This window comes from Pieris brassicae, chromosome 6 (assembly GCF_905147105.1).
Source record: "Pieris brassicae chromosome 6, ilPieBrab1.1, whole genome shotgun sequence".
NCBI lineage: Eukaryota > Metazoa > Arthropoda > Insecta > Lepidoptera > Pieridae > Pieris > Pieris brassicae.
This window is the reverse complement of record NC_059670.1, coordinates 14,264,379-14,276,187: the sequence shown is the minus strand read 5'-3', so window position 1 is coordinate 14,276,187 and position 11,809 is coordinate 14,264,379. Positions and strand designations below refer to the sequence as shown.

The window sequence follows — 11,809 nt, the reverse complement described above, 5'->3', positions numbered from 1 at the left end:
TTGAAGTTGTCAACACTATTCATACAAGATTTATTATAATATTTAAGAATTATTGTTTTAGTAAATTCCATAAAAAATCAGTTTTTAACACAAATGTAACAAACATTTTAATGGACGACGAGGAAAAATCTCTACCAGAACGCATCGGAAGTAATCAAGAAGAATGTACTAAAAATATATTAGAGAAGCCTGTATCACCTGAACAAAATGACGCTGGTCCTTCGCGAATTTTTGCTTTACCGGGATCAGTATCCCCACCCCACAACTCAAAACTTCATCTCAATAACTCAGGCAGATCGAAGTCCGAACACAGCATTCGGAACATAACTCCCGAAGACTTAACCAACGCACTCAAACTAACTTCCCTAAGCTCCGAGCCGAAAAATCCACTTCAAAACATAAATTTTAAGGAACTACACATTCCTATTCTAGATAAAATAGAGAAAGACGACAATTCAGCCACGCTTATCGAACTAAAGAAATTTATGGCGTCTTGTTTTAAACATAAAGTTAGTCAAGATAGATTGAACCAAAGCGTTGCAGTAACGAATGATGTTGTTCTGAACATTCCAAATGCAACTTGCACAACTAAAGTTCCAAACGAAGTTGCAGTAGATCCGAAGCAATCTAAGGAAAGAAAGAAGTCTGGTTCTGATAAACCTGACTTTGTAACTCAAAGGGACTCTCTTTCGAGTATTGGCTCAAATGTTTGTAGAATTTGCATGACAAGAGGACGTGAGAGGTTAGAAAGTTAGACAATAAAGTTCAATAGAAATTGTATCGGAAGGGCCTGAAACTTCGCAAAGATCGCTTTGCCTAATTTTGATGTATTCATCCGTTGAGAATTTGTTTGGTGTTTGCATAAACTTTGCAGCTTGGAGCTTAATTTAATAATCGGCTTTGGATAAACAATGTTTTAATAGTCTATTTAGTAAATTTGAAAAGGATTAAAATATAAAAACAGTTGCACAGTTTCGTCATGCGATATGGGATTTAAGCCCGAAAATGCATTTAAATTAGCATTTAAGCGAGAATCCAAAAAAACACTTTTCTGTTTATGTTAATAAGAGGAATTATAATAATATCCATGTTCAAAGCGTAAGCGTATGACATTAACATTATTTTAGTTATTTATTAACAGATTATTAAGATGTTTATTCAATATAAATTCGAAATGTTCTCTCAAATATGTTTGATATAATTACATTAAAAGCAGATCAGTAGTATTATAGAAGAATGCGCCATACTACAAAACGTTCTTTTGTTGAATCGTTAAAAAAGTAGGTCACAAAACCGTTCCTTGTTTTCAGGTTAATATCTCCGTGCAATTGCAAGGGCTCTTTAGCAAATGTGCACTTATCTTGCCTGGAGAGGTGGCTCAATCAAGTTGGAAGGAATCATTGCGAACTCTGCGGATTCAGGTATTACAATGGTTTAATTTCAGAAGAGCTGCGGCAATTTGGTTCGGTGACTATTTTTAATTGAAAACTATCGTCTGTGACTGACAATAATTTCTGTCATATACCCCTTTATACGCATAGACAAATCTATGACCCGAAACAAATACGCCATTTTAATATTGCAACGTTTTAACATAGCTTTTACACATTGAAAGAAAACAATTTTTTAACCGGATTAAAGCTATTTGTATTATTATAAAGTCACCGTGACCACGCACGCTGTAAAGCGAAAAGTCGGAAAAATTTAAAATTATGTAAATAATTATAAGTTTATAATAATACAAATAGCTTTAATTCGGTTAAAAAATTGTTTTCTTTCAACAATATACTTATTTATTTATTAAAGATTACCACATCATACGTAGTAAATCTACTGCATATGTTACAAAAATCTTCCATCTAAAATGTATGACAATTGAAGCAGAAATTTTTGGTAAAGCAGAAAAAATAAAAAAAATCATCAGCAAAACACCCAATTAGGTTCGAGATAGGCACCAAAAAATGCTTTCTCTAAAACCGAACAGCCCACTACCGAATATATCCAGGATAAGCGTATACGGATAAGTATTCACACACAATCCGTTAAAATTACGAAGAATTGGATTGGACTCCTAGGATGACAATTTTAATATCCTGTATGAGGTCACAGCTCTGTCCATAATTATTTATATAAGAAGGTAACACCGGCTAAAGTTCTCCGATCGTACAGTGATATCATATTATATTTTTTAAGTCGCCGATGGTACGGGTGTCTATGTGAAAATTCTCTACTAAAATATACTGGTTTATTGTTAAAACAATATTTGTCTAATGATGTCCTTGTTATCTGGGGTATTTACAATAGAACTACGTGGCCTATTACAGTACAATCTGTATCTTTTTGCTGATAATAATTTAAAAGTTTGTAGAAAATATTTCATTAAGAAACCATTACAACAATATATCATTTCGCATTCTTAGAATGATACAAAGAACTATTGCTGTACTGAAACAAAGAAACATAAAAGAATTTTAGTTAAAAATCGAATTGGAGCTCAATGGATCGGATATCTGGATCTAGATAAATCACAATCACTAATTACGTACAATCAAGTGGATTAAGAGTACCGTGCATTGTGCACGTACGAGTATCCGAACGTTGGCGGATTTTTTTTCACTTTACTCTATTTTGATCTATGCCCTTTCTTTTATTGAATTGTCAAGAATACATTCGAAATTGGAATTGTGACAATGGCTGGTAGAAACTTTTTATTTATATTTTGAAATCGGATGCGAATAACGGTAATAAAAATATGTTTTAGTGCATTAAATAAAAGATATTTTTTTTGATCGTCAGTTCGCGCCAATCTCCAAATATAACGAACGATTTTTGACGATGATAAATCGCGATCTTACAAAAAGTTCATTACGATGTCGGGAGTTCTAAAAGTGTTAACAATTTATAAATTTTATTTTATTATTGAATTGATGTAAAGTATTTTTTTAATAATTTATAGAATTATTTGTATGGGAAATAAAAAGGCTATAATAAAAAAGAATTGGCTGCATTTTTATATGTCTGCTATAATTCCATTTGACTATTTCAGTTATCCGGCGATACGCACACCTCGTTACACAGTGTTGCAAGCGCTTCGACTATGGTTCGGCAATCCGCGAAATAGGAGCCATTTACAGGTGACTCATTTTGATCGCATATTGTGACTATGGTTTTGCATGTTTTATGAATTTTTCGCATTTGCAATAACAATACCAGAATTGTACTTTATTATAGAGTTTTTATTTCGAAACTTAAAGATGCGATAACGTCCTTAATAAATAAATAAATCGATGAACGCCGGCTGCTCGCACGAAAAAACATGACTTATTGTCACGTTCCACCTGAGCCGATCGTAACATGACTCATTCTCACGTTCCGCCTGAGCCGAGGGTGGAATGCGCGGAACGTGACGCACAATCGCCCTGAGCGTGCTGCGCGCAAAATAATGAATTATATGGAGAAAAAAAATAATTTGGAATTTACTCCTTTCCATTATACTAAATAATTACAATAATTCAATTCATAAAATTATGCTATTTTTCATTAATGTTTTCTTATGACGTTATCACGTAAAATTATCGTCCATAAACCCACAATAACGTTCAATAACGATGTTTTGTGTAAATTAAAACTAATTGTTTTAAGATAACCTAAATTTAATAGCTCCGGTCAAACGACGCACGCGTCCTCAGACTCTGTCTCGTCCTTGAACGGAGTTAGATTTTAGTTCAAGGTCAAAGTAAAGCAATGTTAAATGTTCGGAGAGTATTTAGTTTCCTTTGAGTTTCCGGGAGCGTTATAATACCATGTAAAATGCCAGTTTGAATTCTATAGTGTGTTCAACAGAGTGTGTGTGAGTGGAAGTACCCTCTCAATACTCAAAATTTTGTTTTGGAATGAGCTTCGTGGGCATTGCAGTAAAAGTTATTTAATATATAGTGCGAATTCGTTACTCTGCTTGAAGTAATAAATGTAAAAATAATGTAATAAAACAGACAATGAGACTTCATACGACATAATATTCATGAAAAATATCAAAATAATGGACACCGTAACACCCGGTCCATTTCCCATCGCGTAACATTTGCGATCGGCGGACCGAAGGTGATTCGTCTTCACATTTTTGCCCGCACGCCAATTTTATTTTCTTTTTTTTGTAACAATTTTTTCTGAACGATTCCAATCGGCCGACGGCTTTTAAAAGGCCATTTGTGTCGGTACAGTTTGTTTATAGCTCGCCCCTTGTCACTTTAAATATATCGTCTTACTTACTTGAGTTTGTAAATCAAATTTTATAGTATTGCCATACGCAATTAAATTGCCTCTGTATGTATGGAATCCATAGCAATCATGAGGATGAGCAGACATATTTTTGCTTTATTTCCAAAATACTTGCTACACGTCGTAGATTCTGTGATCATATTTAAAACCAAAATTTATGTTGTCTATATACAGTCTAGCCATAAATTGTTACATTAAAAAATAACTATATAAGATTTGAATTTGGAATCTTTGAGTATAAATTACAGCCTAAGGTAAAACGTTATGACACAAACCATTTTGTTTTCTCATTACAGCGCGAATTCGATATTTATTATATATTGTATTTCAAAATAATAAATACGCACTTGTTATAGTCAAGATTTTGTGTTAGGCGAGCTTTAACATGTAATAAAAGTTTTATCAGTAACAGTTTTGTGTGTAAGACTAATAACATAACCCACAATAATCACATTCTTAAATAGTAAAACTGTATATCATATATTATACTATATAACTATGGAATATATCATACATAAATCTCTCAAGAAGAAGTAATCGTTATTGGCTCTTCATGTCACAAGGGCATATTGACTTTGCCTCTACGCGCGTCAATGCTTCTTTGAATTCATGACAGCCTAGTACTTTTACTTGACGTCACGGTTAATTCAAGGATAAAAAGACGTCACATGGGCTACAAAAATATAGGATATAAAAAACAAATGGTTCGTCGATTTTAATGTCGATGAGACATGTCAGTTTCATCATGATGTTTACCTTAATCGCACGAGGAAGTGTTAATAAGCATAGAGAAACAAATATCAATTCACAAATATAGCCGAAGTTTGAACACACAAATTCAAAATTGATCGTCCTACGCCAATGGTACTATGTCCTATGTTGAGGAAGAAATAAAATATTTTAACTAAAATAAACTAAGTACTCAATATTAGTTTAAATTTCAATTTAAAAACATCAAAGAAATCACAATCTTCTTTATTGTCCAAATTGCGCATATAAAATGTCAGTGGAAATAGTAAATTAGGAGCTGAGGTGAAATTGGCTGTAGTAACATATCCATTTGTATGTAAATTTTGTAAGTGAAACCCGCCTTTGACGATACAAGGAGCTAATAAGCCGAGAACACCTGTCCTATACAAAAGTAGTACGTTAGGTAATAGGCTGGTCTGGATAGATGTTTTTTTTAAATATGTAGTCTTATCTGTGACCTTATCTCGAACTAATGACAATACATCAAAATAATAATTTTAGTTTTTGACGGCTCGAACCTTCCCACATACATTTTGTATTGTGTAGCTATGTATACACCTATTTCATTCGACTGATGTATGGTCGTACTTCTGTTCTTAAGTTTTCTATACAAGAATCTATAATAAGGCATAATCGCGTGAACCGTTTTCGATTCCGGCTTTTTGACAATAAGCACGCTCCCTTACGCCATATCTTAATCGTATCTTGAAGGATTTTAATTAAAAATTATTTTGAAACAGGAAGCAATAGCGAGGAAGTTTAACAACTTCGTAAAATATTCATTATTAGCCTCATTTAGAAGTTAAAACATTTAGATTAACTTGCTGGTACCTTAATAATATTAATTAAATTACGTGGGTTATAAATATATATATATGTACTAAGCAATATCAAGTATGTGGCAGGTAAAATGTAGTTCTCTAAACTTACATAGACAACTTCTAAAATGTCTTTGACTACAACTCATTCACTTAGGAAAAGTCTGTTGACATACACCTGTACAAATCCTATTCTATACAACGTAAGCAGCAAATTTTTTATGGACACTTGTCGACACGAACTGTAATTTATAAAAAAATAAATAGTTTTCGCCTTTCTATTAGATACACTACTTTTAAGACATCGATTTGAAAATGTCGATTCTTATACTTCTGTCAGGTGATACAAAACGGTCAAAAATTTAGATCGATTTATATTATGTGTAAAAACTTGACGTTTGTTTACGTGTTTACATGCACGGTATGTCATAGGGATTGGTGCAACGCCATCTTGGTTTTGGCGTTTTGGCGGCTTCTTGGAATTATAAATTTTTCAAATACTTAATATAATTAAAAATAATTCTTTGTTTGAGTTCTATAGCATCTATGGCATTAAAAATTGTCTAATATTCCCCAAATATTTGTATAGAGAATAACTGTGTAAATTTGCAAAACTAAATTTGTAAAACACCTTCCTGATTTGTCACAAGATGGCGCTTTAACAAAGAACATAATTTATAGTGATTGACAGCTTCGAGGCGGGCACATATTGGATCTCCTTCATGTCTCATTCAATTACCTCCTTTCCCGTTCACGTCCTGTCTATAACGAAATTATCGACGTAATTTATGTCATTCTAATTTGTCTTATAAACCTCTTTACTATAAGAGAGAATCAATATCTCCTCAGCTTTAAAAGGTAAGGCATTTAAAAGAAGAAAAATGTATTGTAAAAGAATAAGAAAATACGAAACTGAATGTTGTCTTCACTTACGAATGGAAATCTATTCACGATAAATATTTTAGGTATTAGCCCCAAAATAAGTTTATTAAAGTAGTCTGTATCTTATCATAGATTAAATACATTTATATCAATTACGTGAATGTACTTATTTTATGACCTTAAATATAAACGTATTTGGAGACATTTTTCCTCGGATAATAGACAAGGGTGTTGATAAAAGGGTTGCTCTTAAGATTCCCGATAACCTTTTTGTGTCACCGTCAGCGTTAATACCGCTAGCAATTTCTATAGTTTTGGTGGTTAACATGTACGCGATTGGTCGAACGATGAATCGAATCGCGTGTCTATAATTGTGCAATAAAGGCTGTCGACCAAATGATGATTTTGTCTTTCGTTTTACAATCTCCTTTGGTCTCCTGGTAATTTATTATACAAATGTAAATTAACCTTTTTAATGTTATTGTTTTTAGCGTAACTCTGAAAATGGTTTCATGTTTATACAGTAAAGCCTCAGGTCAGATTGTTTTTCGCAGAATCTTTATATATCAGATTGGGGAAAAGTCTTTTCGCATTATAGTATGTATGAACTTGTAATAAACCTCTATGGGTATAATATTCGTATCTGGTATCTTTAAAAGTTGAAATTTTAAAAAAGATAATTTTTCAATCCAAATCGAAGATAATCCAAATTCAAATTAGGAAAATGTGTGATTTCTATTTATTTTTGGTACTGTCAAGATAACTCAATCTAATGAAGAAATTCGATACATTTTAAAATGTCAAAAATGGACGTCGCTGTTTTGATGTCAAAAATGCAAGAGAGCTGGGCTGGGAGGTGTTAATGCATCCACCGTATAGTCCTGACCTTGCACCTTCAGATTTCCACCTGTTTCGGACTCTTCAGAATTCTTTAGGCAGTGTCAGTTTAACATCACGAGAGGACTTCCAAAACCAACTGTCGCGGTATTTTCATCCGAAGCCCCAAAATTTCATTAGCAATGGGATCATGATCATGATCAAGTTATCGAACAAAATGGTACCTACATACTTTAGTAAAATGTAAATAAACTATATTAAAAATGTTGGGTATTTTCTTAAAAAATGCGAAGAAACTTTTTCCCCAACTTAGTATAAATGTGTAGGAATAATATAAACTCAGACTTGGCCACAAGATACTCCATTTTAAAATGAATTACATAGTGTAAGTTGTATACACATGGGACGTAATTGTTATAATGTTTCTTTTATTTTTCAGTCGGACTGTCTGATATTCTGGCTCCTGTCAACTGTCACCGCCGGTCTCCTTGCGGTGTGCATCGTGGGCACACAGTATTTTGTTATAGAGGGCAACAAATTTGGTAAGCTCGATGCGGCTAGAAAAGATGAAGGTGTGTTGCTGAATTTTATTTTTATTTTTTACTTATAATATGTTGTTTGTTTTTTTTTTGTTTCTGTGCCTACGAAAGGACTTAACAGCAACATAAATTAATTTAATATTGTAAACTTCAATATAAAACAGAAAAAAATGTAAAATATTTCGGCGTCTATGGTTCACTTAATTTTGGAAGCATAATCATCAGTTCATATTATATAATGGTATCATTTACTGTAAATGTAAATTATTTTTCACCGAAGTTGTAGCTGTGAACTTTTAAAACTTACAACATCACGACTCCGAACTTTGAAAACTGTTAATGCTATTATTATGAACTTTTAAAAGGGTGTAGCTTGTCACTTTAACAAAACTTTCCATTTTGCAGAACAAGATCAATGTATAATTTCGCGTCGTTTAAAATTAGCAAACCACTTCTCAACTGTTGAGTTTCTTGATGCAGAGTCCGAAAAATGATTATCAAGCCAACCTTGGTTCCAATAGTATTTTCTTTTTCGCTAAAAAGCAATGCTTCATGAACAACAAATTCCTTCTTATCCATTTTTTTAAATAAAAAAAGTCCCGTCACGGAAATTCTACATATCACGAATTAATATTCAGGCGCCAAATTTATACACGTGTCTTTTGAAGGTTAGAACTAACTAAACAACTTATGATTTTAAAACAATCAGCGCCATCTATGTGTCAGTCTACGAACTTTTCCTGTTACTAACAAATATAAAATAACTGTAATAAATAAAATTTATAGATTTAACACGTCAGTAACAACGTTACACAGAGTTTATATGATAAGATCGCTATCCGTCTGTTGGTACACCAATGTGTTTTAAACTACGCAAATATGTAATACAATCACTAAATTGATTTAAAAGTATTATATGTAGAACAGTAATTTCTATATTTATAAACTAAGCTTCATGTTTCGGTTATATTCCAATAATCCTTTATAAAAGCTATCGTATTAAGTATTTATATATAATAAATAAAGCTCATAATGTACAAAACGAACAGAGTAAACGTATTAAGTAGACCGTCTGCGTTTTATTACAGGTATACCACACCGGATAACGGAAACAGCCATGGACTTCTTTATGGCTATTGTGCTCTGTGGATACTCTGTGACCGTCTATTTGCTATGGAAAGATCATTACGTCATGTGGAACCGATGGAGGCGCGCAAATGTCAACGTGAGATTGTTGCTGTCACCTGACGCTAATCCTGTCCCGTTTGTACCGAGGCCTAGGTATACTATTGTTTAAAATTTTATTCTGAATAAAGATTTTTATTGTATGTACTATGCTTTATCCATAACTGTCAGTGGCACTATCTTACAAAAATTCCTATTACATTTATCTCAAACAAGGCACCTTAACTGAAGAATTAGAGAAAAAATAAATTTGGCGTCCTCGATTCTTTAGGATACTAAAATAAAACAAAGCAGTGCTAGAACTTTTGAGGTCACGGACTCAGATTTCGGTATCTATTGTTGTGTGTTGTGATATATTGTTTTTTTTATAATATTTAAGTATTTGATCAGCCTTCTGTGTTTCTTTTCGGGTGATGCCCGTTTACACACGAAGTTTTCTTTTACTGTTAGAACAAGCCGCCAAGGATTGAACCTACGACCCCAGCTATGAGAGTCCCAGGATGAAATAACTAGGCCAACACTGGTCTTATTAGGACTATAGAGCCCTTTCCTGTATCAACACCATTTGTAAAAGGATTTAACTATTTGCTGTTATTTGCTCAATATTTTTCTCTGGAAATAGAGGACCCGGCCTCTTAATTGAAATTTAAAGTTCGGTAATTCCATCGTGTTTCGAGTCTGTTTGAAAACTGCTACAAAGGTGGATAAAAAATTATAGTAGCTACTCTGCTTGCTCAATAAAGACCGTGGATAAAGACGAAAACATTTAACAATGACGTAGAAAGCACATCAAAGCTTAAAGCTGGCTATTTTCATAAAAATAGTTTTATTTTTATTGTTACTTCATACTTGGAACGTGAAATGTAATTTTTGGAAAAAGTTTTCACAGTTTACACATTGTTAACACGCAGCCGTCATTGCAATGATTCCCACCTTTTGTTGGCTGAATACCAGAACATTTTGATAATAAAATAAACTTTGACTTTCATTTGTTTGCTAATTACCAGAAGATAAACAACAGATAATATTTTAAAAGATTATGTAATAAAACTACTTATTATCAACTACATAATGTAAACAATCTTTGTTTATAAATGTATTTAAACATGAATAAGTAAACAATTTTGACTACATGTAAAAAATTATTACAATTCAATATTTCCTGTTATTTATGTACAACAATTTACACTTTAAACACTTAAAACAACCCTTTACAACTTCCGTTTTAAGTCCTCTTGAATATATAACCGGATAATATCGTGGAAACTTTTATCTACCATAAATCCTAATTTCAAACTGCGACTATTATTAAAGTTAAAGGGCAGACTACCAACTATACTTGAAACGAAATCATCACGTTCAAAACGAACCAACGCCGCTATCTCCTCCCCTGCGACCTCACGTAAACTCTGTATCATAGTACGTACAGATACGCATATACCAGGTAGATTAATCACCCTCCAAGGGCCTAAGACATAGGCCGGAACAGTTGCCGCATGAATTATGTTTTGCACGACAGTACTCGGGCTGGAGAGCCATAACTCTAAATCTTCACTCACGGGGCATATTGCTTCTTCACCATTCAGTGGTTCACGAATGATTCCGCTAGCAAATGACGTGACTGCTCTGTTTGCTGTACCAGATCGAACGCTGACTGTAGGCAGCCTTACTATTCTAGTATCCGCAAAACCTTTCCTTCCATAATCGTTTAGAAGCAACTCACACATGGCTTTCGCTGTTCCGTATGTGTTTTGAGGTTGAGTAGCCGTCCCATCTTCAACAACAGCCGGTAGTTCTCCTCCGAAAACTCCACAAGTGCTTGTAAATACAAAACATAGCGATGTAAGCCTACGGGCCCTTTCTAGAAGAGCGCGAGTGGCATCAAAATTCACTTGAAGTCCATAATCAAAATCTGCTTCAGCATGACCACTTACAACAGCAGCTAGATGAAATACTATGTTTGTACCAACTGGAATTACTTTTTCGGGAGCGTCTGATGATGTAAGATCAATAACAATGTTAGATACTCTTGTGTCTTCTCTTATTCTGGGCTGAACGCCGTCTGCTAGAAGCAACTTTGCTATTAGTATTGGGGAATCTTTTGAAAGCAGCACATCAGCTATGCGAGATCCCAGAAATCCTGCAGCACCAGTTACGACTACGTTCATCGTGAATAAACTTTATACTGACTATCTTAAAATAATTATTGAATCTCATACGTATTATTATTAAGATACTTCTTATGTAAATATTGATAAGAGAATAAGTATGTTACTACATCTGAGTTTGTATTTTTTTTGTTGAGAATATAATATGTTTTTAGTCAACAATACGAGGAAGGAAGCTTTTGGGTAAGTAAGGATTTTTATCAGTTTTTATTTTTAAAGTATTAAAACCTAAAGCTTTTTGTTTCCGTTGATTTTTGCCAACAAGCCAAATATATCAACCTAATATGTCCCTCACTAACAGGAAGCACACTAACTGATATAGTACGTGTTACGTACAGATTTTACGTGAACA

At 33.3% G+C, this 11,809-nt stretch overlaps 2 protein-coding genes across 5 annotated transcripts; one reads left to right on the top strand and one right to left on the bottom strand.

Annotated features, from left to right (window-relative positions):
• Nucleotides 1-9,436, top strand: LOC123710996 (E3 ubiquitin-protein ligase MARCHF2-like). 4 transcript variants are annotated; one of them, XM_045663371.1, is made up of 5 exons: nucleotides 1-742; nucleotides 1,311-1,421; nucleotides 3,047-3,134; nucleotides 8,005-8,107; nucleotides 9,193-9,436. In XM_045663371.1, the coding sequence occupies exons 1-5, from the start codon at nucleotides 111-113 to the stop codon at nucleotides 9,399-9,401; spliced, it is 1,143 nt and encodes a 380-aa protein (XP_045519327.1). In that variant the 5' UTR covers nucleotides 1-110; the 3' UTR covers nucleotides 9,402-9,436. The 4 variants fall into 4 exon arrangements, with proteins under 4 accessions (XP_045519327.1, XP_045519326.1, XP_045519325.1 ...); XM_045663370.1 differs by having other exon boundaries at nucleotides 9,172-9,436; XM_045663369.1 differs by having other exon boundaries at nucleotides 8,005-8,137.
• Nucleotides 9,437-10,311: 875 nt separating this feature from the next.
• On the bottom strand, nucleotides 10,312-11,492 carry LOC123710727 (D-erythronate dehydrogenase-like). The gene has a single exon (XM_045662864.1). The coding sequence runs from the start codon at nucleotides 11,455-11,457 to the stop codon at nucleotides 10,501-10,503; it is 957 nt and encodes a 318-aa protein (XP_045518820.1). The 5' UTR covers nucleotides 11,458-11,492; the 3' UTR covers nucleotides 10,312-10,500.
• Nucleotides 11,493-11,809: the final 317 nt, after the last annotated feature.

What these genes read in the sequence shown, in the direction of transcription:
- LOC123710996 (XM_045663368.1), top strand. Translation starts at nt 111, where the DNA reads ATGGACGACGAGGAAAAATCTCTACCAGAACGCATCGGAAGTAATCAA. An exon ending in ATGACAAGAGGACGTGAGAG is followed by an intron (nt 743 to 1,310) that starts GTTAGAAAGTTA and finishes CCTTGTTTTCAG; the next exon opens with GTTAATATCTCCGTGCAATT. An exon ending in TGCGGCTAGAAAAGATGAAG is followed by an intron (nt 8,138 to 9,171) that starts GTGTGTTGCTGA and finishes CGTATTAAGTAG; the next exon opens with ACCGTCTGCGTTTTATTACA.
- LOC123710727 (XM_045662864.1), bottom strand. Translation starts at nt 11,457, where the DNA reads ATGAACGTAGTCGTAACTGGTGCTGCAGGATTTCTGGGATCTCGCATA.